This window comes from Acanthochromis polyacanthus, chromosome 18, assembly GCF_021347895.1.
Source record: "Acanthochromis polyacanthus isolate Apoly-LR-REF ecotype Palm Island chromosome 18, KAUST_Apoly_ChrSc, whole genome shotgun sequence".
In the NCBI taxonomy this organism is placed as follows: domain Eukaryota; kingdom Metazoa; phylum Chordata; class Actinopteri; family Pomacentridae; genus Acanthochromis; species Acanthochromis polyacanthus.
In genome coordinates, this window is record NC_067130.1 from 32,845,506 (window position 1) to 32,871,677 (window position 26,172).

The 26,172-nt window shown below is 40.3% G+C and overlaps 3 protein-coding genes and 1 long non-coding RNA gene across 20 annotated transcripts in view; 3 read left to right on the plus strand and 1 right to left on the minus strand.

The window, feature by feature from the left end:
- LOC127530802 (zinc finger protein 391-like) overlaps positions 1-26,172 on the minus strand; it is a 281,112-nt gene that overhangs the window by 152,333 nt on the left and 102,607 nt on the right. The gene's annotated exons all lie outside the window — the stretch shown is intronic.
- The window catches only part of LOC127530809 (uncharacterized), a 166,874-nt gene that overhangs the window by 55,542 nt on the left and 85,160 nt on the right, over positions 1-26,172 (plus strand). The gene's annotated exons all lie outside the window — the stretch shown is intronic.
- LOC127530800 (tripartite motif-containing protein 16-like) lies at positions 162-4,360 on the plus strand. Its single transcript, XM_051938307.1, has 2 exons — positions 162-224; positions 937-4,360. The coding sequence occupies exon 2, from the start codon at positions 1,537-1,539 to the stop codon at positions 3,226-3,228; it is 1,692 nt and encodes a 563-aa protein (XP_051794267.1). The 5' UTR covers positions 162-224; positions 937-1,536; the 3' UTR covers positions 3,229-4,360.
- The window catches only part of LOC110972542 (oocyte zinc finger protein XlCOF19-like), a 72,643-nt gene continuing 62,100 nt past the window's right edge, over positions 15,630-26,172 (plus strand). Inside the window, exon 1 of one of the 3 annotated variants that reach the window (XM_051938319.1) lies at positions 15,630-15,960. In XM_051938319.1, coding sequence (XP_051794279.1) covers positions 15,756-15,960 — 205 coding nt within the window. In that variant the 5' untranslated portion in view covers positions 15,630-15,755. The remainder of the gene's footprint in view (positions 15,961-26,172) is intronic. The other 2 variants (XM_051938320.1, XM_051938321.1) reach the window with 2 other exon arrangements.

Here is a 26,172-nt window from a genome sequence, read left to right on the forward strand (position 1 = left end):
TAACAATTGGAGTGAATGATATTGAATTTAATCATATAACAATATATATTTTATAAAAATCTGTTTGAAATGTAGAAGCTATTTTGATAAAGAAAATTAAAAGAAAAAAAACACTGTGTCTTATTGTGAAGGGCCACAATCCTCCAACTCTGTGAGTCTGTCGGCAAACTCCATTAGTGTCCGGATCATGAACAAGCTCGTGTTGTTTTGTTATCATTCTCTAGGTAAGAAATGCATTTAATGTTCTGAACAAAGTCGTATTGATTCTTAACGTTATCAGACAGTTTGTGACCGTCATGCTGTTGAATGAAACTCTGTAGAGCAGGGTGAACATCTGGATGCCTGCAGCTGGTGGACAGGGTGGAGTCCTGCAGCAGAGACATCCACTCCATGGCTCAGCAGTGAGAGAGATGCTGTAAATCCTGCTGACTGTGAAACGGGCAATGTTTATGTTAAAATGTGTTAGCTGCTGAAAACTGTTCAAAGGTGCTGAACAAATGTTGATTTCATGTCATTTAAGAAGTCATTTTTAGTGCCTTCTTTCACTGTTGCCGGTGCAGAGGAAGATGATTAAGCACACTGAGCTGATGATGATGATGTTTAATTTCATGTTTGTGAAAATGATCTTCTGTTAGTGATTCATGTAACTGTGATAAATGGTTATTAGTATAACTATAGACCATGAACACTGGAACAAGCTTATAAGCAGCACTTTGAATGTATTTCCAGTTTCACTACTGAAATTGAACACTTGAACTTGACATATATATTTGTTGTACAACTAAGCCCCTTCTGAGAACGTGATTTGAGCTGATTAATGCAGAATAGAGTGTTATGAATTGGTATTCATTGATGAGAATCAGAAAATGAACATGATTTATATGGACAGAGTGTGAATGTAACGTGTCATTTGGATCTCATCTGGCTTATTTACAGGTCAGGTTTTTTTGTTGCCCTCTTTTCATTGATGACACCGTGAACGAGGATTGGAGCCGTATCCCACCAGAAGCTGGAGCATCTCCTGCTGAGTCCAGAGATTTCAGATTCCACGATTGAAAGATTCCCGGAGTGAACTGGGTGGCGAGCCGGACCGAACTATTTGTAGCGGAAGTGTGCAGGATTCCCTGATTCTTGACCTCACGGACCGCGTGGTAGGACTAAATGAACACTAGTGCACTGACACTGATCAATAGCAGAGCCCCAACAAAACAAAGACTAATTTGGGAACAGGTTTTCTTTCTGCCGGCTTTATTATTTCAGTTTGTTATTTTTCATTCATTGTCTCAACAGACTGTTGTTTTCAGTTGTTTCTCCGTCTGTTTTTACGATGTGGCCACACATCCAAGTTATCGTTGTCTGCGTCATTATTGATGCTCAAAAATACTGGCTCTAAACAACTAAGCTTCTTCTGATACTGGCCCATGTACTATTATAGATCTTTACTTACCTGTGCTGTTATCACACCATAGTAAGAGTTACACTGGTCTCAGGTACGAGGAAGTGGAAGTCAAACAGTCTGTGTGAGCCAGAGGAGAAATGGAGCAGCAAAGAAATCAGTCGGATTCAGAGAAACTCTCTTGTTCCATCTGTCTGGATCTACTGAAGGATCCGGTCTCTACTTCCTGTGGACACAGCTACTGCATGGACTGTATTAAAACACACTGGGATGGAGAGGATGGGAAGAGAATCTACAGCTGCCCTCAGTGCAGGAAGATTTTCACACCGAGGCCTGAAGTGGAGAAAAACGTCACGTTGGCAGATTTAGTGGAGGATCTGAAGAAGACCAGACTCCAAGCTGCTGCTGAAGATCTCTGCTATGCTGGACCTGGAGATGTGTCCTGTGATTCCTGCACTGGGAGGAAACTGAAAGCTGTCAAGTCCTGTCTGCAGTGTCTGGTCTCTTTCTGTCAGCAACACCTCCAGCCTCACTATCAATCTGCTGCTTTTAAGAAACACCAGCTGGTGGAGCCCTCCAAGAACCTCCAGGAGAACATCTGCTCTCGTCATGATGAGGTGATGAAGATTTTCTGTCTCACTGATCAACAGTTGATTTGTTTTCTCTGCACAATGGATGAACATAAAGGACATGAAACCGTCTCAGCAGCAGCAGAAAGGAAGAAGAAGCAGAAGGAGGTGGAGGTGAGTCGACTGAAGGTCCGGCAGAGAATCCAGGACAGACAGAAAGACGTGGAGCTGCTTCAACAGGAGCTGGAGGCCATCAGAGTCTCTGCTGATAAAACAGTGGAGGACAGTCAGGAGATGTTCACCCAGATGATCCATCTCCTCCAGAACAGACGGCGAGATGTGGAGCAGCAGATCAGATCCCAGCAGAAGACGGAAGAGAGACGAGTCAAAGAGCTTGAGGAGAAGCTGGAGCAGGAGATCAGGGATCTGAAGAGGAAAGACGCTGAGCTGAAGCAGCTCTCAGATACACCAGATCACAGCCACTTCCTCCACAACTACCCCTCAGTGTCAGCACTCAGTGAGTCCAAACCCTTATCCAACGTCATCATCCGTCCTCGGAGACACTTTGAGAAGGTGACAGCAGCTGTGAAAGAGCTCAGAGATCTTCTACAGGACATTCTGAGGGACACGTGGAAAAACATCTCACTGGCAATCACTGAAGTGGATGTTCTACTGTCAGAACCAGAACCAAAGACCAGAGATGGATTCTTAAAGTATTCAAGAGAAATCACTCTGGATCCAAACACAGCAAACAAACAGCTGTTATTGTCTGAAGGGAACAGAAAAATAACATTTATGGAAGAAGACCAACGTTATCCTGATCATCCAGACAGATTCACTTATTGGTGGCAGGTCCTGAGTAAAGAGAGTCTGACTGGACGTTGTTACTGGGAGGTGGAGTGGGGAGGAGGAAGAGTTGAAGTATCAGTCGCAAAGAAGAATATCTGCAGAGAAGGAGGCTCACATGAATGTGTATTTGGATTCAATGACAAATCTTGGTCTTTATATTGTTCCACCAACAGTTATAAATTTATCTACAACAACATCTCCACTCCTGTCTCTGGTCCTCAGTCCTCCAGAATCGGAGTCTATCTGGATCACAGAGCAGGTTTTCTGTCTTTCTACAGCGTCTCTGAAACCATGACTCTCCTCCACAGAGTCCAGACCACATTCACTGAGCCCATACATGCTGGAGTTTGGCTTATAGATGAAGGAGCCACTGCAAAGTTCCTTAAAGTCAAATCGAGTAATTCCAGAGTCTGAGGGTCGGTTCATGTTCAGCCCTGATTTAAGTTCACGACACACGACCGTTCAGAAGTCTGGATCACTGAGAAATGTCCTGATTTTAGACAGAAAAGAAGTTTTTGATTCAACTTTAACTCATTTAGAACAACTTTAACTCGTTTAGAACAACTTTAACTCATTTAGAGCAACTTTAACTCATTTAGAACAACTTTAACTCGTTTAGAACAACTTTAACTCATTTAGAGCAACTTTAACTCGTTTAGAACAACTTTAACTCATTTAGAGCAACTTTAACTCATTTAGAACAACTTTAACTCGTTTAGAACAACTTTAACTCATTTAGAGCAACTTTAACTCGTTTAGAACAACTTTAACTCATTTAGAACAACTTTAACTCATTTAGAACAACTTTAACTCATATAGAACAACTTGAACTCGTTTAGAACAACTGGGGGTGTTTCTGAGTTCCATCCATTCCCTCCTGCTACATATTTAGGTCACGTGATCCGGTATCCGTACATAACGTCCACATGCATGACACACGCCTGTGCTCAGCTCAAGGTCATTGTGTTTGTGGGTTCATCTGTATTAAATGGACACATTCTATGTTGCTGTGATTTCTGATCATCAATAACTAATAATCAAATGCTGCATTTCTGACAATGCCATATGGGGGAATGAGCAGCCTTGGAGGAGGACTGATCTCTGAGTGCTTTTCTTCTTTTCTAAATATTTCCCTGTTTTCTCATTTCACCTTCTCACAAACTATTTAGCAGCTTAAAAATGTCCTGAAAATGTAACAGTGAAGGACTTTTAACGTCCTTCTCAATCTGCTCTTTGCTTTCCTTTCATTTACATTCATGTTTCTTCAACCTCATGTTTAGTGATGCATTTAAGGAACCAGCTGAGGTGAAGGAAAAATCAGCTTTTTCTTCAAATGTGCACTTCATTTCTCTTTCTCAGGGATATATATGTAGAGAATGTGTTGGATTTGTATTTTATTTGTTTTTTCTGGGGACAAATAACGACATTTTATTGCCGTCAGTCGTCATTTAATAATCTGACTTGGTGATTTTTAATTTTGTTGGTGTGTTTTGTTTAGTTTGTGATTCAGCTTCATGTTAATCTGCAAATAAATGACAATAAATGAGCACAGCCTGGATTATTATTATTATTATCCAGTGAGGTTTTTCCTTCATTTTTATTTAATATTCATGTAAACAAACTGCCATTTAAATGATTTAATCCTAAAAATTAACAAATATTTATTTGTTGTGATCAGGACTGATTTTGGTTTAAAAACTAAATGAATTAATTTATGAATCAAGAGTAGAAAAATAAAAATCGATCATTTTCTCCGTCCTGAAGTTTCTCAGTCAGAGTTTGTTTGTTGATAAAACATCAGAATCAACGTCAGTAATCTTTGATCTGTTCCTGATTGTGATCATCAAAAGACAGAATCTATAGTTTACCACTGATCATATTAAAAATAAGGATTTTTAGGTTTGTTTTCATAATAAGTAACAGTGACGTTACAGAAACAAACTGGAATTTAAAGGCTTAAATCTGTCAGTTTGTTCTGTTTTATGTTCCACTTTATTTGATTTTTTTTTTACATTTTCTAATTTAATTTAATTTTTTCTTAGATTTATTTTGTCGGTGTTTGGTCTATATATTATTTTAAATGTAATTTTATTTTACTTCATATCATTTTGTATTTGATTTTTTTAAATTCTAGAAATGAAAAACCACAGAATTTACTGTAACTTTTATTCTATTTCAGTTTCTACTGACTTTTTTAATTTTATTTTTAATTTACTTTCTTTTTGTTTGGTCTGTTTTTTTAAATGTCATTTTATTTTACATTATCTAATTGTTTAATTCTATTTTTATTCAAAAATGGAAAAAGTCCAGGATTTTCTGTAACTTTTAGTCCATTTTGTGTTCTATGGTATTTTATTGTTTAATTCTATTTTATTTGATAAAATTTAATATAATTTAATCAAATCAAATGAACCTTTCGATGCATCACTGGCTCTAAAATGACTCGGTGACGTCGTTTTCTTGGAATATCTTTGGAATGAAAAGTTGTTTTCATTTCATATTCCAGCTGTTCATGAAAAACCATGTTTTTGAAATCATTCCATTTAAATTCTAAGTTACCTTTTATACTTTTTATCAATCAATCAGTCAAACTGTGTTCATAGAGCACTTTTCATACAATTAAAATGCAACACAAAATGCTTTACAACATTAAAAACATGAAGTTAAAGACAAGAGGAGTTCAAAGGTCGCTGCTGGAGGAGCTCAGGATCCACCAGGGTCCATATGTTAAAAGGAGAGCAGATAAATAAGAGGAAGCAAGGCCGTTAAGACATTTCAAAACTAGTAAAAGAAGCTTCAGATGGATCCTGAAGCAGCCACTTTAAAACTGCTGTAATGTGTTCCTGCCCTCTGGTCCTCGTCAGCAAAGCAAGGCTGAGTTTGTAGTAACTGTAGATGTAAAATATTCTTTTTGGGAAGACCAGAGAGCAGCATTACAACAGTCTAATGGAGAAGGGATAAAAGCATGCATTAGCGCCTCCTGCTGGCCTGAGAGAGAAACAGCAGACTGGAAATGTTCTTCAGATGATACAAACCTCGTTTAGTTCTATTTTTAATATGTGGGATAAAATGCAGCTCAGAGTCAAAAATCACGCCCAGGTTTGTTACAAATTCTGCTGCTTTAAAATCGTGTAATTCTGATCAAACTTTCTCTCTCTGGCCTTCAGGACCAACAACTAAAACCTCAGCTTTGTCCTGGTTGATCTGTAGGAATATATTGATGTCTAAAATCCAGTTTAAAGGGTTTCTATTGGCCCTGTGTCATCAGGAGACACAATAATGTACAGCTGTGTGTCATCAGGAGACACAATAATGTACAGCTGTGTGTCATCAGGAGACACAATAATGTACAGCTGTGTGTCATCAGGAGACACAATAATGTACAGCTGTGTGTCATCAGGAGACACAATAATGTACAGCCGTGTGTCATCGGGAGACACAATAATGTACAGCCGTGTGTCATCGGGAGACACAATAATGTACAGCCGTGTGTCATCGGGAGACACAATAATGTACAGCCGTGTGTCATCGGGAGACACAATAATGTACAGCCGTGTGTCATCGGGAGACACAATAATGTACAGCCGTGTGTCATCGGGAGACACAATAATGTACAGCCGTGTGTCATCGGGAGACACAATAATGTACAGCCGTGTGTCATCGGGAGACACAATAATGTACAGCCGTGTGTCATCGGGAGACACAATAATGTACAGCCGTGTGTCATCGGGAGACACAATAATGTACAGCCGTGTGTCATAGGGAGACACAATAATGTACAGCTGTGTGTCATCGGGAGACACAATAATGTACAGCCGTGTGTCATCGGGAGACACAATAATGTACAGCCGTGTGTCATCGGGAGACACAATAATGTACAGCTGTGTGTCATCGGGAGACACAATAATGTACAGCCGTGTGTCATCGGGAGACACAATAATGTACAGCCGTGTGTCATCGGGAGACACAATAATGTACAGCCGTGTGTCATCGGGAGACACAATAATGTACAGCTGTGTGTCATCAGGAGACACAATAATGTACAGCCGTGTGTCATCAGGAGACACAATAATGTACAGCCGTGTGTCATCAGGAGACACAATAATGTACAGCCGTGTGTCATCGGGAGACACAATAATGTACAGCCGTGTGTCATCGGGAGACACAATAATGTACAGCCGTGTGTCATCGGGAGACACAATAATGTACAGCCGTGTGTCATCGGGAGACACAATAATGTACAGCCGTGTGTCATCGGGAGACACAATAATGTACAGCCGTGTGTCATCGGGAGACACAATAATGTACAGCCGTGTGTCATCGGGAGACACAATAATGTACAGCCGTGTGTCATCAGCGTTGCTATGGAAACTGATGCTGTGTCTCCTGATGACGTCCCCAAGAGGAAGCATGTAAAGATCACAGTTTTTCTCTGTTGATGAGACACTGTTCCTGAAAAATAGCACACATTTCCCAACACACTGCACACTGTTTTCTTTATGTGAACACAATCCACAAAGCACTGCACACTTGTGTCAAAAGCGCACTTTGTTGTCAAAATCTCAACATTAAGACACAGGAAGCTAAACGAGGACTCTGTAGGTCAAACCCTGATGTGGACACCATCAAGCCCTTCAAACTCTGATTCTGATTTTGAAGTTGAATTCAGATCCCATCACACACTGGACTGTTTAACTGTGGCTGCTCTTCCTGGAGTCCTTGCTTTAAATTTCACACCTTTTCCAGACATAGACTGTACAGACACAGATTTTCTCCATGCTGCTCATTCAGAATCTGCTCTTTATTTTTCATAGTGCTGATAATAAAGTCAATGATACAGAAATCATGGATTTCAATGTATTTGTGCTTTTGTTCAGTCTGACAGCAAAGCTATAAAAGTTACATGTTTGAGATTTATTTGGCTCTAAAAAAGCAAAACAAAGTGTGACTTTAAGCTCTTTTCTTTACCTAAAAGGAGAAGAAATCCTGTTGGAGGATTGAAATCTAAGTTTGTGTAACAAAGGGCACATTTGTTCTGTTTGCTTTGTTTAGTTTTTCAGGACGTAAAAACACCACATGTTAGTGTTTGAACAAGTGTTTGTGTTTTAGTGCAATAAACTGCAAACTTCTGCTGGTCTTTCTGTCGCTTTAGATTCAAGTTTGTCCTGGAGGAAGCTGAACCATGTTCACAGAACTGACACAAAGGACTAAAATGAGACAACATAAAAAAATGACCAAAAAGACGATAAAGTAAAAAAAATCATCATAAAAAACAGAAAACATCAAAAAAGAGACGACAAAGATGTAAATTAAGAGGAAAAAATGACCGTTATCGTCAGAAAATGACTAAAATGTGACATAAAACATCAAAGCAATGACGAAAAACCGCCATAAAGTGATAAAACATTGTAAAGAAATGGACAACAACAATAAAGAGACTGAAAAGGACCAAACTGAGACGCACCATGACAGAAAAGGACAGAAAAAGACCAAAAAAGAGACACAACATGACCACAAAGTGACAAAAAACATCTAAAATAAATGGAAAACATCAATAAAGAGACAACTGCACAAATTAAGATGAAAAATGACAAAAACTACCTAAAAAGCCAGTAATGACTCAAAAATGACTAAAATGAGACATAAAACATCAAAACAATGACTAAAAGCAACCATAAAGTGACAAAAAATATTGTAAAGAAATGGACAACAACAACAAACAGACGGGACAGGACCAAAGTGAGACACAGTACGGCAGAAAATGACAGAAAATCATCAAAAAATAGACAGAAAACGGACACAAAATGACAAAAAAACACCTGAAATAAATGGACAACAACAAAGAGACGACAAAAGCGCAAATAAAGATGAAAAATTACAAAAAATGACCTAAAAAACAGTAAATGACTCAAAAATGATAAAAAAAAGGGACAAACAAAACCTGAAAATGAGTCAAATGAGACATAAAACAATAAAAAAATATTGGAAAGCAACAAGATGTGGAAGTTTCAGAGAACAGAGTGTCTGTATGGAGGATAAAAAGTTCCTGAAAATGAGACGGATTTTTACATGAAATGTGTTAAAAATCAGACTGAAAGGCCACCAAGACTCCCATGACTCCTCCATCCAGCCCAGTGTTCTACGTTCTTCTGACCAGTTTCTAAATGATTCTTGTCTTTCATAAAGTTCTCCTTTATATTTGATCATTTGAACAGGAGAACACAGGGAATATTCTGCTGTTTTTGTCCTTTATTGGTAAATAAATTGATTTGAAATAATAATTTAAAATGTCTTATTTTACATGTTTACCCTGTATTGTGAAATAATAATAATATTAATAATCATAAAGTTTTGTTTGTAATGCGCTTCCCATTTCAACAAAATCCCAAAGATATAAAAGGATAAAAACAAAACAAACATGTAAAATAAAACCTAATCAAAAATATTTCAGGGACAAGTTTAATTAAAAGCTTTATTTTTTTATTTTTGGTATATCTAGTGAAAAAGTCATAAAAATACGTATCAGTGTAAAAAAAATGAAACTAAAAAAGGACAAAATTGTAAAAAAAAATAAAAAAATCTAAATGTCCACATCAAAAATCTGGATTTTACAGAAATTTTCTGCTTTTTTAAAGGAAAACTGTCATTGGACAGATTTTCCTTCACAGTTTTGATTAAATACAGATAATATTTATTAAAATCATGGAAAATCTGAGATTATCTGATCTACTTGTATAATATTACAGGTTCTGAATCAATGAAATGATGAGAAGTAAGAGACAATTTCAGGTTTTTATCATTAATAGTTGGGCTGCACAGTCCATCAGCCTATTCTACGATTAACCAAGCCAACAGAATATGTGTAAGGCTACTTCCACCCAGTTCTTTTGATGGAGTAGTCAGGAGACCTCTTCTTAAAATCTAAAGTATTTATTACAGCTAAACTGAATGTGCGATACAGAGCTCTGGGCCTGAATCCTCTGTCCCTAACCAACAAGTGTTCAGTCAGTTCGGATGGAATCAGACCGCTAACTGTTCCTGACCCAGTCTTCTTATACTCTAACAGTGTATGTAGCTGTCTATGTCGCGTTGCTGGCCGCCCCTTCCGATGCTGCGTTGGTCCGTTCTCCTCTGTCACAGCTGATGTTTTGTCATTATCGCTCTGGTAGGAATGACTTCACCGCTGCAAAGCAAGATTACAGACTGCACACACAACAAGCTCATGGTCTTTACTGATTATGGCTTACGTCAAAAACTGTCTGTACTTTGATTATCAATCACTTTATGTCTTGATCATCCTTACATTCAAACACATGAGCAGTAAGTAAAATAAAGCATAAGCTCCTTCTTACTGATTGATGATTCTGGACAGACACACCATGGTACTGATGCTCCTGACCTTCCTATTCCTCAGAACCAATACAACTCTTTAATATGCACACTTAGCAAGTTATAAAACACAACATTTCCCACAAGCTGTCCACTATGCACATTAAACAGAGATGAGCAAAAGAGGCTGGAATTGGCCTAAGTGAAGAAGATTGGTTAAATATTTGTAATAAACAATCCTGACTACTGTTCTGAACTATGGAGAGAGTTCACCTGGAAGAATACAGTAAGATATTTCATTACCCCCAAAACCAAGGCTCTACAGACCAAAATGTCTGAGCATGGTAACTGTTGGAGGAAATGTAGACAGATATCAGCAGGACAATTTCACATTTTTTGGGAATGTCCCAAGATTACCCCTATTGAACAGAGGTACTCACTAATATTAAATGAATCACAGGATTACAGCTGGAAGAAACTTTTTCACAGCTTTATCTTGGAAATTTGCCAACTGGACGAAGAAAGGAGGACAGATAAAACGTGGAAATGGCTGAATGTGGATCCACCTGATGTTTGGGACTGGACTGAAATATACACAATGCTGAGACTAACTTTTTCTTTGAGGCAAGCCTTAGAAAAAGGAGAATACTATTGGAGGAAACGGAAGCATTTTTTCTGTAACCAGATACCATTTGGAGATAAGGGGGGGGGGGGGGGGGGGGGAATGAGTTTTAATTGTAAGCTGCATTTTTTCTACCTTGTCAGTCGATGAGTTCATTAGGTTTTGTTCCATGTTTGTAAAAAAGAAAAGAAAATTTTTTATTAAAAATAAAGTTAAAAAATATGGTTTCTGTAAAGTGTCCTGAGACTATTTGAATTGGCTGTGCTGCTACATAAATAAAATTGAATAGAATGGTGTCAAATTTAATTTAATTTATTTGGACTAGAGAATCATTGAGGGTGAACCTCATTTGCAATGATGTCGAGCAATTCAAAAGATAAGTACATCAGGAAAATCGAAATACATAAATTACAAATGTACATCAAATTTAAGAAAAGCAAGTGCATTCAGAACACAAAAAAACAGCAATAGCTGTTTAAAATGCCTGATGGTAAGCAGATCATTGATTTTCAAGGTGTTTTGCAGTTTATTCCAAGCAGATGGTGCAAAGACAATGAAGGCAGATCTGCCAAGTTCAGAATGGGCTTTTGGAGCCTGGAGAGTGAGCCAGTCACTGGAACGGGTGTTATGAGCTCCAGAGGACCAGACTAACATTGAGGAGATGTAAGGAGGAAGCATCCCAAGAAGAGCTTTGTAAATAAACATATGTGTGGAGGTCACGCCTCCCTGAAAGCAACGACCATCCAACCTTACTGTAAAGGATGCAGTGGTGGGTGTTGTAGGGATCTCCAGTAATAACCTAAGAGCAGAGTGGAAAACTGCATCTAGAGGTTTCAGTGTAACAGCGGAGGCATGCCTATGTCACCATAATCTAATACAGATAAAAATGTAGCCTCAACCAGAGTTTTTCTGCAGTGCAGAGGAAAACAAGATCTGTTCCTATAAAGAAAGCCATTTTTTTGTTGAAGTTTACTTACCAAATAAGAAACATGTTTTTTTAAAAGAAATGTCATCAATCCAAATGCCAAGATTTTTATATTCTGACACTTTTTCGATATTAATGCCACTATTCGCTGAGAGTACAACACTTTCAAAATTGATGTTTTTAGCTCTAGAAAAGAGCAGGAATTTGGTTTTCTGTGCATTGAGAACCAATCTATGTTTGGTCAGGGCAACCTCCAAATGATTAAAGCAGCTCTGAAGAGAGCACACAGCAGACTGAACATTATCAGCAGTGCAATACAAAACTGTATCATCAGCATAAAGATGAATTTTGCAGTTTGAAACAGCTGACAATATATCATTTATATAAATGGTGAAAAGCACTGGGCCAAGGACAGATCCTTGAGGAACACCATTTGAAAGTCTAATAAAATCTGATTTTACATTTCCCAGTGTTACACACTGCTGTCTGCCAGTAAGAGAACTCCTGAACCAGCAATAAGCATTCTTATCAAAGCCAAGAGTGTCAAGCTTACTTAAAAGCATTTCATGGTTAACCATATCAAAGGCTTTAGAAAGGTCAATAAAAAGAGCTGCACAGTGTTTCCTGTTATCCAGGGCTGATATAAAATCATTTTAAACAACAGTGGCTGCAGTGATTGTGCTGTTTCTGTCTAAAACCAGACTGGTGTAAACTTAAAACAGAATATTCTAAAAGAAATGATTTAAGCTGCTCATTTATTAAGGATTCAAATATCTTGGCAAGGCACTAAAGTTTGGAAATAGGCCTATAGTTATCCATAACTGATGTTTCACCGCCTTTGTGTAGAGGACTGACATAAGCAGTCTTCCAAGCCAAAAGGAACAGTGCCAGTTAAAACAGACAAATTAAAAATATATGTAACATAAGGCGCTAAGCTGCAAGCTTTAAAAGACAGGGATTGAGTTTATCATCCCCTGTAGAACATCTGGATTCCAAAGTTAACAGGGCACTGAGGACTACATCTAATGAAATAGGATGCAGAGTAAATTGTGGCTGTGAAGCAGCCTGAGGGAAATTATCAGTAATAGTTGAAGGGGGTACGGTGTAGGTTTGTTCAAATAGATTACCGACTGCTTTAAAATGATCATTAAAGGCCACACAGATGTCTTTGTGGTCAGTTATAGTGGTGCCATCAGCTAAGGTGAGATGAGATAAGGAGGAGGAAGACTTCCACTAGGCATGGAGGTATAATGCTTGAAAGACAGTGAGAGACAGACTGCCAGCCATCATGCGTCTACTAAAAGAAATATCAGAAGAGCAAAATGGTGACAGAGCTACAGAGGCAAGACGTTTATTAGCCCAGATAGATCTCAAGTTTGTTGCCCTCCTTGTAACATTTACCAGTGTTTTTGCTGAAATAAAATATCTGTCAGATTTTTGCAGTCCCCACAACTGGATTTGGGCACAGCTGTCACACTTGTTGACTCTCTTGTTGACACATTAGAGAGTTACAGAGAGGGCTTTCTCTTTAATGACATCTGGGACAATGACTGAACAATGCAACATCAGTGTCAGACCAAGCTCTAGGCTTGAAGGGCATTACACGTTCAATCCAATAGTTCAAAGACAAGTTAACACAGAGAAGGAGTCATTTCGGACAGGTTCATTTATTCCAATTATTGATGTGCTTCTCTCTGAGGTGAGGAGAAGATTTTCCAAAGAAAACTGTTTCATAATGAAAGGGATACAGGCCATGAATCCTAGCAGTCCCACATTTTGTGAGAAACGTAGTGTTTCCATTTGCCTCACAAAACAACTGCAGCACTGAGGATCTACAATATGAGATCCCCAGCTCAAACGCATTCTTGAGAGAAAGCAAACTAGTAGTCAGGAAACACCAAAGAGTTTAATGGAGCTCACTGTCTTCCTGGAGCCATATAAGGAGGTATTCCATGAGATGTTTAAACTGTGCAAAATTGCACTTGCATTACCTGTGAACACCACATCCTGTGAGCGCAGTTTTTCTGTGCTAAAGTTAATCAAAACAAGCTTGAGAAGTACCATGACTGATGAGCGTTTAAGCAATTTGGGGGTGCCCAGTGTGGAATCAAGAAGGGCTAAGGCCATAAATCTTGATGAGTTTGTGGATGCGTTTGCCAAAAAACACAGCAACAGGTGAATAAAGCTGTTCTGAAAATACAACTGCAGCACTGACGATCTGCAACAGGAGAGTAAAGTTGTTCTGAAATGTGAGCCTGTTAATGAAAAAGATGATTGGTCCCTGTTTGGAAATTTGTATTGTTACAAATAAAGTTATGACTGTGGCTGAAACATGTCAGAATCAGAATAAAGGGTTTCTGTTTGTATCTGGAAGTACCTGCTTTTTCTGTTTTGATTGCAATACTGCGCACTGTAAATGAATAATAACATAACTAGCCAATTTAAAAAAAAAATCACCTAACACGTATACACAGCAAAATAAAACAGGATTGTTGTGAGACTCAGAATGTTAACTGTACTGTTACTAGTCTATGCACATTAGATATTTAGTAAAATTAAATATAACACAATAAAGACAATAGGTTCATCAATAGGCGCTTCTTCGAGTCCTTCTGATAGTTTTCTTCTAGCCTACATACTACAGTATACCTAAAATAGATAATAATAATAGTACTCGTAAAATAAAATTCCTGAAATTATGACTTTTTAGTTTTGGTGTGCCACCCCCAAGATTTTAAGTGGCCCCACCTGGCCATCCCTATGAAAAATTTCTGCAGGCGCCACTGGCTGGGTCTGAAACCTTCCTCCTTGGGCTCCATTTTCAACTTCCTCAGCCAAGGGGAGTTAAACTCTCTGTGCTCCTCTAGGGGGTAAACACACCTATAGCCATTCATTCTCCCATAGACACACATGCACTCTCTCTTCTATTCACATCCACATACTGATAACAAAAGGGAATGTATGAAATCAACATGAAGCTCAATTTGTTTCCTTCACCAACTTTATTGTCATCACACAGAGTCCAAGTATAAAGACAAATGCAGTTGAGTACGTAACTGTAAGTGCAAAAGAAGCAGTAAAGTGCTTCATGAACAGTTTGGGTGTCTACAATATAATACGGTATAAACAGTACTCAGTGGTGTGATCACATTAAGTATATCAATGGAATAAACTGTAGAAGACAATATAAAAATAGATAAATGAATGATATGAAATATATGCAGTTATTCTGTATCTTTCTAGTTTTGTCTTTGTAGCCTTGCTGTTGTTTAGAATCTGTTTTTCAAATCCTCAGAGAGCAGGGTGTGAGGTGGTTTTATTTGGGTTCCAGCACATATGGGTGTGGAGGGCAATGAGGAAGCAGATAACTTGGCACAAAGAGCAACCAAGGAGGAACGAATAGAATTTGATTTACCACACAGAAAGTCAGATTATGACTCTGTCATTAACAAACTAGTCAAAGAAATATGGCAGAGGGTTTTGGAAAAAGAAGAGGGGGACTGATTTTGCTATTCAAGGTAAAATGGGAAAAGTAAGAAGGCACTCCAGTGATGCAAGAAGAGACTCAATTGTTCCAACCCGGCTAAGACTCAGACACTGCAGTCTGAAAAGTGGACTGGCTTTGATTGGGAAGCACAGAGATAGGAACTGTGAGTGTGGTGAACTAGAAACTGTGAGAAATGTTCTTCTTAAGTGTAAGCTCTACTCATGCCAACAGAAGAAACATTAGAGACTAGGAGCAGCTGGACGAACTGTTTTTAATCTTTGCTTTCTACTTAACATGGAGGAGTGGACAAATATGAAGAAACTTCTGAACTTTCTCATGACCACAGGACTGCATAAAAATATCGAGGATTCTCTAAGGACTATGGGTAATATCCAGTAGGTGGCAGCAATACGCCAGTGATGCGTCTAGTCCGCCTAATTCAATGAGGAAGAAGAAAGTAACTCATTGTTTCTGCCGGAACTTCACAGTGTGACACCCGGCGGATGTGAACAAAGAAGCATGAGCAGAGTTAGCTTCACTGCTGTGTGGACTGAGCTATAAAACGGCTGTATTATCGTATGAATGAGAAATATCAGAGCGATAAAGTAACGATGTGTTCAGTTGAGTATCTGAGAGAGTTGATCAGCGACAGACTAACTGCTGCTGCTGGAGAAATATTCTCAGAGTTTGAAAAAACCATCGTCCAGTACCAGGAGGAGATCGATCGTCAGCGCAGACTGCTGGATGTCATCTGGAAACCACACATCCCCTTACAGCCCATAGGTGTGTATGTGTTTTGATGGTGAAGAATTCCACTTATAGCATGTGTAGTGGTTGTGTACTCTCTTGTAGAGTCCCTATATAACCAGAGTAGCGACATGACCTAAAGATCTTTTCAAAATAGCTGCTTCTCAAAGCGAGGATTCGCGTTTCCCCAACAGGACACTATACTGGGAGGTTAGCTCACATTAGTGTGATCATAGCCAGACTCCACTGTTTATTCCAGTTAATTTAATTTAGACAGACCAATGATACGCTAATTAATAGAAAAAAATCATTAGGTTCATTGTTAGTTAAATCGGCGACCTGAATTAATGCTGTTTTCGGATGAATTCTACACCAAACTGTTCAAATTCTCGGTAAAAAAATCTGTGTCTGAAGTGCTTCTTCCTCATATTATGAGCGGAAACTTACTCAAATTACTTCACTTCAGGCAGGCTTGCCCAGTCCTTCTGTGTAACTTGACAAGCCACAATTTTGCCGAAATTGCCGCCTCACTGGTCCGCGCCCAAAAAAAACAAACGGAAAGCACCAAGCCACCGGAGCTGTCATTTTTAACTGTGCGTGTCCGCCGGCTGCTCTCCTCCAGTCTCCCCAGTTGGCTGGTCGGCTAACACCTGCCGCCGCTCGTCTGCCCGGGACAAACCACGCACGCACGCACGCACGCACGCACGCACGGTTGCCGCGGTTCACTTTTTGTTTTGCACTCGCCTGTAAAAAGTCTCCTTACTGCTTTCCATGATGCTTCTGCAGATGCTTTATTAAGTTCATTGTGTTAAAATGTCCGGTTTTGCTGCCACCCCTTGAGACACTCATTTTGCAAACGTTGCACTCAGCTATTTTACTTTTCTCCTCCGTTTGCATATAGTAACTCCACACAGCAGACATGACCACAGCTCTCTGCAGGCTTCTGTTCACTCTCTGCTCACATGATGAAAACACGGGCACATGGCACCCATGGCAACCATGCCAACAGCTCGTCAGTGTTACGGCATGTCGTGAAAAGTGAAGATGAGGATATATGAGATAGATTGGGCTTATGGATCGGATCGAACGAGTTCTAATAAAAAACTCTGATGCTCGATCCGGTCATTTTGGCCTGGATCGAACTCGATACCGATCCAGCGGATCAAATCGAACCATCCCTAATCTGTATGTCTTTGTCAATGGATTTACCTGTAAACATATGTAAAGAACTGGATAAAATGCTTTTTAATTTCATTAGGAGAAACAAAGCCCATTATCTAAAAAAAAAAAAATTCTCTGTAACCAGAGGGGAAATGGAGGGTTGGAAGTTCTAAGTTTTGAAACTATGAATAATATGTTCAAAAATTAATTGGTTATGTCGCCTCATCAGAGACTGTGACCTTTTCCCAACGCCTTACGATGCGCAAAGCATCAGCTGGTTCATGTGTGCGTTCACGTCTACAGCGCTTGATTTAAGGCTGAGAGGTCCGGTGGCCCAATTGACATTTTTTGGCCACCAACATACGTTAACTTAGACATTTTTAGGAGCCAAAATCAACTTTTCGTGGCCAAAAAAATTTAATCCTACTTTTTGCATCCTTTGTGCGTAATAATTTGTCTGTGTGTCACATGGAGATGTTTAGTGCATTTTATGTGCCCTTGGGCCTCTGTCATCCTCTGTAGCATGCCTGTTGGAACTTAACATAGCTGCATGATGAGTGGTAGTCTTGCAGTGCTTGGTGCTGGGTATAGTTCTGTTACTGTTAAGAGTAGACCAACATTGGAAAATGCCTGTTGTATTTGCTTCCTGCTAATTGCTTGCACTCTTTTTCTGCACATTCCATTATTTTTTAGAAATTATGTTTTATTTTTCAGCACTGCAATGCATTCTACACAATACCCACATGGTCCTTAGCCAGGCAACCTCAGGAGGACCTGGGCCTGTACTAAGTACTGTACAGGAGGAAGTTCAAGAATTACTGGTGAATTCTTGAGCTTACTGGCTCCATCAGGAGATGCACTAACAACCAGATTATTATGAAATCAAAGACAACACAGTACTTTGTCACACTCTTCACAGTTGAGTAGACTATTTAATAACACATATTCATGCTACACAAATGTAAAACATAACAAAGAGCAGCAGTACTGGCCCCCAAAGCCAGACACGGAGCTGATGGGGTTCTACCTGTCTTTTCGGCGTTTATTTCACTCTAGCTATGACAACCTGCTAACTATATTATTCCTTATATACATCTTACATGTGAAAAGTAATCCCACGAGCTCTTGTCTCCTTACAGTGCTCATTAGAGCATCCATAGGCTGAACAGAAGTCTGGAATCTTTAAATAACTATGCTGGAGTCAGAGGGAGATGGTGTGTAGCTTAAGTGTTGAGTGGCAAAACAGCATTGTAAAAAATATCCGAGCACCTTGTACAGTAGCTACACGTGTGACGTTTCTAAAAATCAAACAGTTTGGCAATCGGTTCAAAATTCAGCGAATAAATCCACTTTGAGATTCAGCAGTACCTCTTGCCTCCTTAGATGTCTATGCACCACTGCCTCCGCTGGTCCCGTTCCGAGATGGCGGCGCTGCAGGCACGTCTCTCGACAGCCTATGAGGCGTCTACGTATGTTGACCGAGCGCCGGGAATCATGGGAGGTTAATGACATACAAAATGACTGTCCCCATGAAGAAAACATAGGCGGTTCAGCTCGGTGATTTTCGGCTAAAACTTGGATTTGGAGGTCAGTCGCCAAAATCAAAATATTTTATCAGTTCAGAGCATTCGCTGCCTACATGAGCGCACCATAAGGGACATTTGTGAGACGATGGAGCATGCTTGGGCGCGCAAAAGGCTCATGACTGAGAGCATCTGCGACTACATCCTTAGGGCCTGGAATGAACTTAATGTCAAAGTCAAATAGGGGCAAGCTTCGCAACCTATCTTTGTTCACAGGCATCGAGTTTGGGCTTACTGATGATGTAGGTCAGTGGATTGTTGTCAGTCCACACAATGAAAGAGTGCGCTCTCAACCAGTGACTGAATTTATCACAAACAGCCCAAATAAGCGCCAAAAACTCCAGTCTGTGGGCTGGATAGCGAGACTGTAGCTCCCATTCAGTCAATCACCGACACAAGGCGTTCTTTTGGTACAGGCGTTTAATTTCACCTTCATAGCGTGAAATTATGTCGTAAGAACTAAACAAACACAAACATAAATTAAACTGAGGTTACACAGAGTACGCTTACAAATATGGAAATAAAATGAAATATATACACACAGATACGTACCTCATTGGCCGCATTAACCAAACGGAATTAAAGAAAGGAAACTTCAGTCTTCATATGCATCTTTAACGTCTTATACTCCGGTCATTCACGTCTGCTTCAATCATAACGTCCGTCAATTAAAATGAACCTGACGCTACTGCAACCAAAGAACATTAGTTCCGCCTGATGCTTCTCAATCGGGACATAGAAAAGAACAACATTCTCTTATTTGTACAGCAAATAATTGTAGTTCTAATTCAAAATTACATTAACTTAAAATGAACAATCAATATGAACTTAGAACTGCATAGGTTGCTCATATGGCAGCTACACTCCCACCAAATCACTAGTGATTTCTTTAATGAACTTAGATAAACTCAAATAAGAATAATTTGTGAAGTTAGGTGAGACATTAAGGCTGCCTTACTCAGCTTCAAGCAGGGTAACTGTCTTGTGAATTGGCCTAACCAGGTAGGTTGGCTTAGTGAGTCGCTTTCCTTGGTCATCAAGAGCTGAATCACTAATCAGCAATTGTAGTTTTCTCACACATCCATCTTTACTAGGATACACTTCTGTAACCTTGGCCAGTTTCCATGCATTCCGTGGTGCAAAGTCGTCTTGCACAATTACCACATCACCAGTCCTCGCATTCCTTTGTGTCTTGTGCCATTTTGTCTCTGCTGAAGGTTTAACAGGTACTCCTTTTTCCATCTAGACCAGAACTCATTGGCCAGCTGTTGCACACTACGCCATCTTTTACGAAGATAAAGGTCTTCCTTCACAAACTCTCCAGGTGGTGGCAAAACTACTGAAGACTTCATCATCAAAATGTGATTGGGCGTAAGAGGTTGTGGTCCAGTTGGATCATTGAGTAAGTGTGCTGTTAAAGGCCTGCTGTTTATGATTGCCATGACTTCATACAGGTAAGTTCGCACAGATGAACTGTCAAGCCTTCGGGACGACTGATCCAGAATGGATGTCAATACACTTCGTATTGTCCTGATTTGTCTTTCCCATGCTCCACCCATATGGCTTGCAGATGGAGGGTTCATTACAAACTCACAGCCAAGTTGCTTTAGGCATTCCTGATCCATTTCTTTTACAGCTTCCAGGAATTCTCATCTCGCACCGATGAAGTTGGTGCCTTGGTCAGATCTAAGTTGTCTAACGTTTCCTCGTAAGGCAATGAAAGCATGAAGTGCATTAATAAAGGCATCAGCTGTCATGTCATCAAGCAGTTCAATGTGCACAGCACGAGAGCACAGACAAGTGAATAGCAGACCGTAGCGCTTCAGCTCCCTCCTTCCCTCTTTAATATAGAAAGGACCAAAACAGTCCACCCCACAATAAGTAAAGGGAGGAGTTGTCTCCATGCGTTCACGAGGTAAGTCTGACATTTTTTGGTCTTCTGTACACCGTCTGAACTTTCTACATTTAACACACTTGTAGATGCATGATGACACAGCATGACTACATCCAAGAATCCAAATGCCATTCGATCGTAGCTCATTGATTGTTATGCCACGCCCTTGGTGTTGCACTTGCTGATGATAGTGCTTTATCAATAGTGTAGATATGTGACTGGTTCTTGGCAAGATTGCTGGATGTTTGATGTGAGGATGCAAAGCAGCATGCTCTAGCCGACCTCCCACACTAAGGATGCCTCTTTCATCCAAGAATGGACACAATCTGTGCAGCCTGTTACGTTTAGCTGTGATTTCCTTCTTGCATTTAAGACTCTGGATTTCCTCTGAGAAGGTTGCCTTCTGCACAATGGCTATTATGGCAAGTTCTGCATCCTTTCTCTCTTCGAGACTTGTGGCTTCATTGGTTTTGGATGCCAAATCTTTAAGTTCTTTGATTCTCCGCAAAAGTCTTGCAATAGCTTTAACTAGCCTTGTCCAGCTGGAGAACTTTAGGAATCGATCAAGCAGTGAATCTTCTGTTGTCAAAACCTTGCATACAAAAGCTTTACGCATTTCTGGGTCTTCAACTGCAATCTCTCCCACCTTAATATCTCTGCTGGGAAGCTCGTCTTGCCAGAGAAAGGTTGGACCTGTAAACCAGTTAGAAGCAATAAGATCCTTACTCTGGAGACCCTTGATGCGTGGTCTGCGGGGTTTTCTTCAGAGGCCACGTACTCCATTGACTTGGGTCGGTACTTTCCTTGATTCGCTGAATGCGATTTGCCACAAACACGTGAAATCTCTGGCCTCATTATTAACATAACCGAGGACAACCTTTGAGTCTGTCCAGAAGACTTCTGTAACTTCTTCTAGTTCAAGCTCTTTTCTAAGCAGGTCACTTGTACGAACGGCAACAACAGCTGCAGTCAGCTCAAGTCTGGGTACTGTAGTCACCTTTGTGGGCTACTCTAGCCTTGCCATGACTAAAGAGCAATGAACTTGTCTCGTTGCACTGACTGCTCTTAAGTAAGTGCATTCTCCATAGCCCGTGACGCTAGCATCCGAGAAGTGATGGAGTTCATATCTTTGGACCTTTCCAAGACTTGTTGGCAGGTAACTTCGCTGAATTTTGACATCTGCTAGGTCTCGCAGATCCAGGAGCCAAGATTCCCATTGTGACCGAAGATCATCAGATAGTGGTTCATCCATCCGGTTTTTGTCTCGACACATCTGCTGGAGTATTTGCTTCCCGACTAGAATGAAAGGTGCTACAAAGCCAAGCGGGTCATAGATTGAGGCTACTGTTGACAAAATTCCTCTTCTAGAAAGTGGATGTTCATTCACAGTTACTCTGAAGAGAAACTGATCTGAAGAGACACACCATTTAACACCGAGGGCTCTCTCAATCTGTGACTCATTCAAGGCTAAGTCCTGATGCCTTACTGTTTCCGCACATTCCTCTCTGGGAAGTGATGCAAGTACCTCTTTACGATTGGAAATAAACTTGTGGATATGTAGCTTGCCTGTACTACAAAGCTGCCCTTGCTTCACTAATCAGCTGTATCGCTTCTTCATCTGTGGACACGCTTATCAGACCATCATCTACATAAGTTTCTCTCAATGAAACGGATGGTTGCTTCACTGAAGCAACCTCGTCCTTGAGCTGCAATATGTCTAAGGCCATAGTTTGCACAACCAGGCGATGAGGCGGCCCCAAACAAGTGCACTCTCATACGATAAACTGATGGTTGAGACTGGAAGTCTCCATCATCCCACCAGAGAAACCTCAAATAGTCTTGATCTTCTGCTCTGACATGAAACTGATGAACATGCGTTCATGTCGCACATTACTGCAACAGGACCCTACAAAATCGACAGAGAACACCAACTAGATTGTTTGTCAATTCTGGCCCGGTAAGCAGGTGATCATTTAATGACACACCTTCAAACTTTAGCTGAGCAGTCAAACACGACTCGTATTTTTCCCGGCTTTTGTGGGTGATACACCCATGGTGGAGGGATGTACCAGGTAGGGCTCTTGTCAATGTCTTCCCTTGAACCTTCTCAGCATCTCCTCGAGCTATTGTTTCATTCATAAAGGATACGTAATCCTTATGATATTGCTTGTCCTTCTCAACCTCCTCTTCAAACACTTGAGACGGTGCTCTGCACACTTACTGTTGTCTGAAAGACTCGGTTTGTCTTTTTTAAATGGCAGGGGCATTTCACAGTGACCATCTGCTTTAATTGTGATTCCCTCCTCCATAATTGATATGAAGCGTAGATCCTCTTGTGAGAAATGAGCCTCTTTCTGTGCCCCTTTCATTGAAGTCTGACTCGAGCGCTTTTAGCACATCTGGAGGAGTTACTAATTCCTTGACTTGTGTTCGGTAGATGTATCGAACTTCATTGTTCAGCTTAGTAGACCGACGGGTGACAAGGTGTGACTTGTTTCACAACAATTTTGTGGCTGCTTCCAAATCACATCGCCATAGTCAACACAAGGATTGACACAACGCGTGATTCCCCATCCAAGGTCTGTTCTTGGGCAAACGGCTCCTCATCTTTCCCTGACACCACCTCTCTAGGTAGCAGGGCTTGAGAACAATTATAACCTATGAGCAGACCAACATCACAGTCAATTAAAGGAGCAATTTCGTCTGCAAGGTGCTCTAGTGAGGCCATGCCCTTGCTGTCTTGGGTGTGGGGAATATGACCTTAAATTGGCAGGAATAAACTCTCTCGTATAAGTTGCTGGGAGAGCGATTTTCGTTGATGAGTAGAAGCCTCTGACCTGCAGCCCAGTTAGCTTCTGACTTGGGAATGATGGTATCTTTGGATGACAATGTTGAAAGTTTTAACTGCACAGGAAACTTCTGTGTATCGAGATTGTCTGCCTTTTCTTGTAAAATGAAAGTAGTGTCACTTTGATTGTCAAGAAGTGCATATAAGAGGACTTCATTTCTGGGTTGCTTGTTGTAGACAACCATAACTGGCATAACTGAGGAGGTGTGTGTGCTGTCTATGTCCTTGCACGACTCTGAGAGGTTGCTTCACTTGGCAACTCATCAGTTTGCTTAACCTCTGTCCTTTCTTTTAACTTAACATGTTTTCCACCTTCCTTTTGCTCACCATCCCAGTGTTCCTTCTTTCCATCCTCTTTTGCTCTATCTTCATGCAAACACGTTGGGTGCTTCTTCTTGCATGTGTCACAGACACTCTCTTTCACAGTTCTTTGAATGATGTCCTGATTTCAGACACCCAAAGCCATAATTTTTTCATTTGCACAAATTTGACTCTTTCTCTAATCGATTTGTCCATGAACCTTCGACATGTATGAATGCCATGGTTTGACTTCTCACAGAACACACAAAGCTTTAACCTCTGGGGTTTCTGCAGAGCTGCCTTGCCAGTACCTTTACACCAACACTTCGAGTCTTTGGTGTCTTCGCCCTTTCACTGTCACCAGACTTCAGAGCATGAAGAGAGGTCACTGGATTACAGGCTATCTTGGCTTCTCTTGTGACAAACTCGACAAACTGACTGAAGCTAGGGAATGACTTAGTTTCTTCTTCAATCTCAATTACCTTTCGGTTCCACCTGCTTGTCAACCAATCAGGAGCTGGTGAGCATTCTTTGGGTTTTCACCACAATCGTTAATGACTTCGAGACTTCTAATTTGTGACATTGCTGCCTCACAGCCTCGAAGGAAGTCTGAGAACTCTCTTAGTTCAACGCTATCCTTGGGTCCTATCTTTGGCCATGAGGTGAGTTTATCTCTAAAGGCTTTGGCAATCACGAAGGAGCTTCCATACCTTTCTTCTAGGACGTCCCATGCTGAATGGTAAGCTGCATCTGTACCTATCAGAAAATAACCCTCAATGGCTTTCTTTGTAGGTCCACCAACATACTTACGGAGGTAATAGACTTTCTCATTTACTGGAATGTTCTTACTTCCTATCAGTGTTTGAAAGGACATTTTCCAATCTTTATACCTTAGAGGGTCTCCACTGAAGACATAAGGTTCTGGTATAGGAAGACGGCTTGCATTGATTGATTCTGCTATTGCTTTAGCAAATACTGTAGTGTTATCCTCCTGATGAGTGTTAACATGCTGCTCCCTTGCATCAGTTTTTGATATCACAGCAGGTTGTATGTGTGTGGCGTGATGGGACTGTGCCACATTCTGTACAGACAGACTTCTTGAATTAAGTGCAGGTTTCTTTTGTCGAGGCTTACAGTCATGGAGCAACTCAGAAATCTCTACGTCTGAGCTGACTTCTTGTTCATAAACTTGTAGTCTTGCTTTTGCAGCATTCATTTTCTTAACTGTCTCTAAGTGCTCTATTTGCCGGCGCTTCTCTTCTAAAGCATTTTGTCTTGCAGCATTTTCAGCTTCTTGTAGTGCAAGTTTCTGTCTATTCTCGGCTTCCAGTGACTCAAGCTCCTGTTTCTCACGTTCCATTTCTTGTAAGACTTCTAAGGTGGCTTGAGTTGCAGCCAACTCTGCTGCAGCTTCTTGCTTCTTAGCAGAAGACAGGCTTGAACGGTTTGATTTTATGCTTGAGCTGTTTGTAGATTTTCCACCTTGAGAGATTGAACTGGATCCCTGAGATGCTGCAGATAGGAACACAGAGCCAGTCTCCATCCAGTATGCTTGTTCACTTGTTAACTTGTCTTCATCCTTGTCTTCTTATTTATGCCATTCTAAAATCTTTCTTGAGACAGCATTACATGTGTCTACTCTGCGACGGATCTCGCCATCAGGGACAACATGTTGACGCAAGTCTTCGTATGCTTGTCTTACATCTGCTGAAGCACAGCGGATCATATTGATGTGATCTTGTAATATCTCATCAGAGAGACATCCTTCAAGTGCTTTCTTCGCCTCCTTAGCCAGAGATTTCCATCTGCCATAGGTGACTGAGAAGCGATTTTTCAGTTTTTTAGATTTGCTTTCTTGGAGTTCTTGACCCTTTTCAGTGAGTGTGCGGGTTCTCTGACTTCTTCTTAGACCTTCTGCAGCAGCTTGGGCCTCAACACCAACCTCATTCTCCTGTGATAGGTTCGTGTCTGTAGGTGCATCATCAAGATTTTTTGACTGTTGCTGTAACTCTATAGCTTCACTGTCATCAGCCATGTTCAGCACTATTTGAGTTGAACTTAACTACTTCTACTAAAACTAGTTTGATTAACTAATTTAGCTTAAAGGTCAATAGTTAGCTTCGTGTTGAATTGGAATAGTAAGACTAATCACAATTAACCTTGAGTTTACATTCAGGTTTAACCAGCAATGTTTCAGAGTGCATGTCAAAAACACCTATCTACAGTACAAACAAACTGTCATTTTACAATGAACTAAACCGGCTTCTTATATACTTGACCATTATACCAGTAGAGACTATGCTGCCTTAATTCCTTAAATGTGTTTAAACTTCAAATTATAAACAATAACTGCATGTGGTATAATCAACAATGACATGAACTTATAAACTTTTACAACACCAGAACACTTCACCCTTTTAGCACTTATAGAGTACCCTTAAAGCAGTTAATGAGGTAAATCC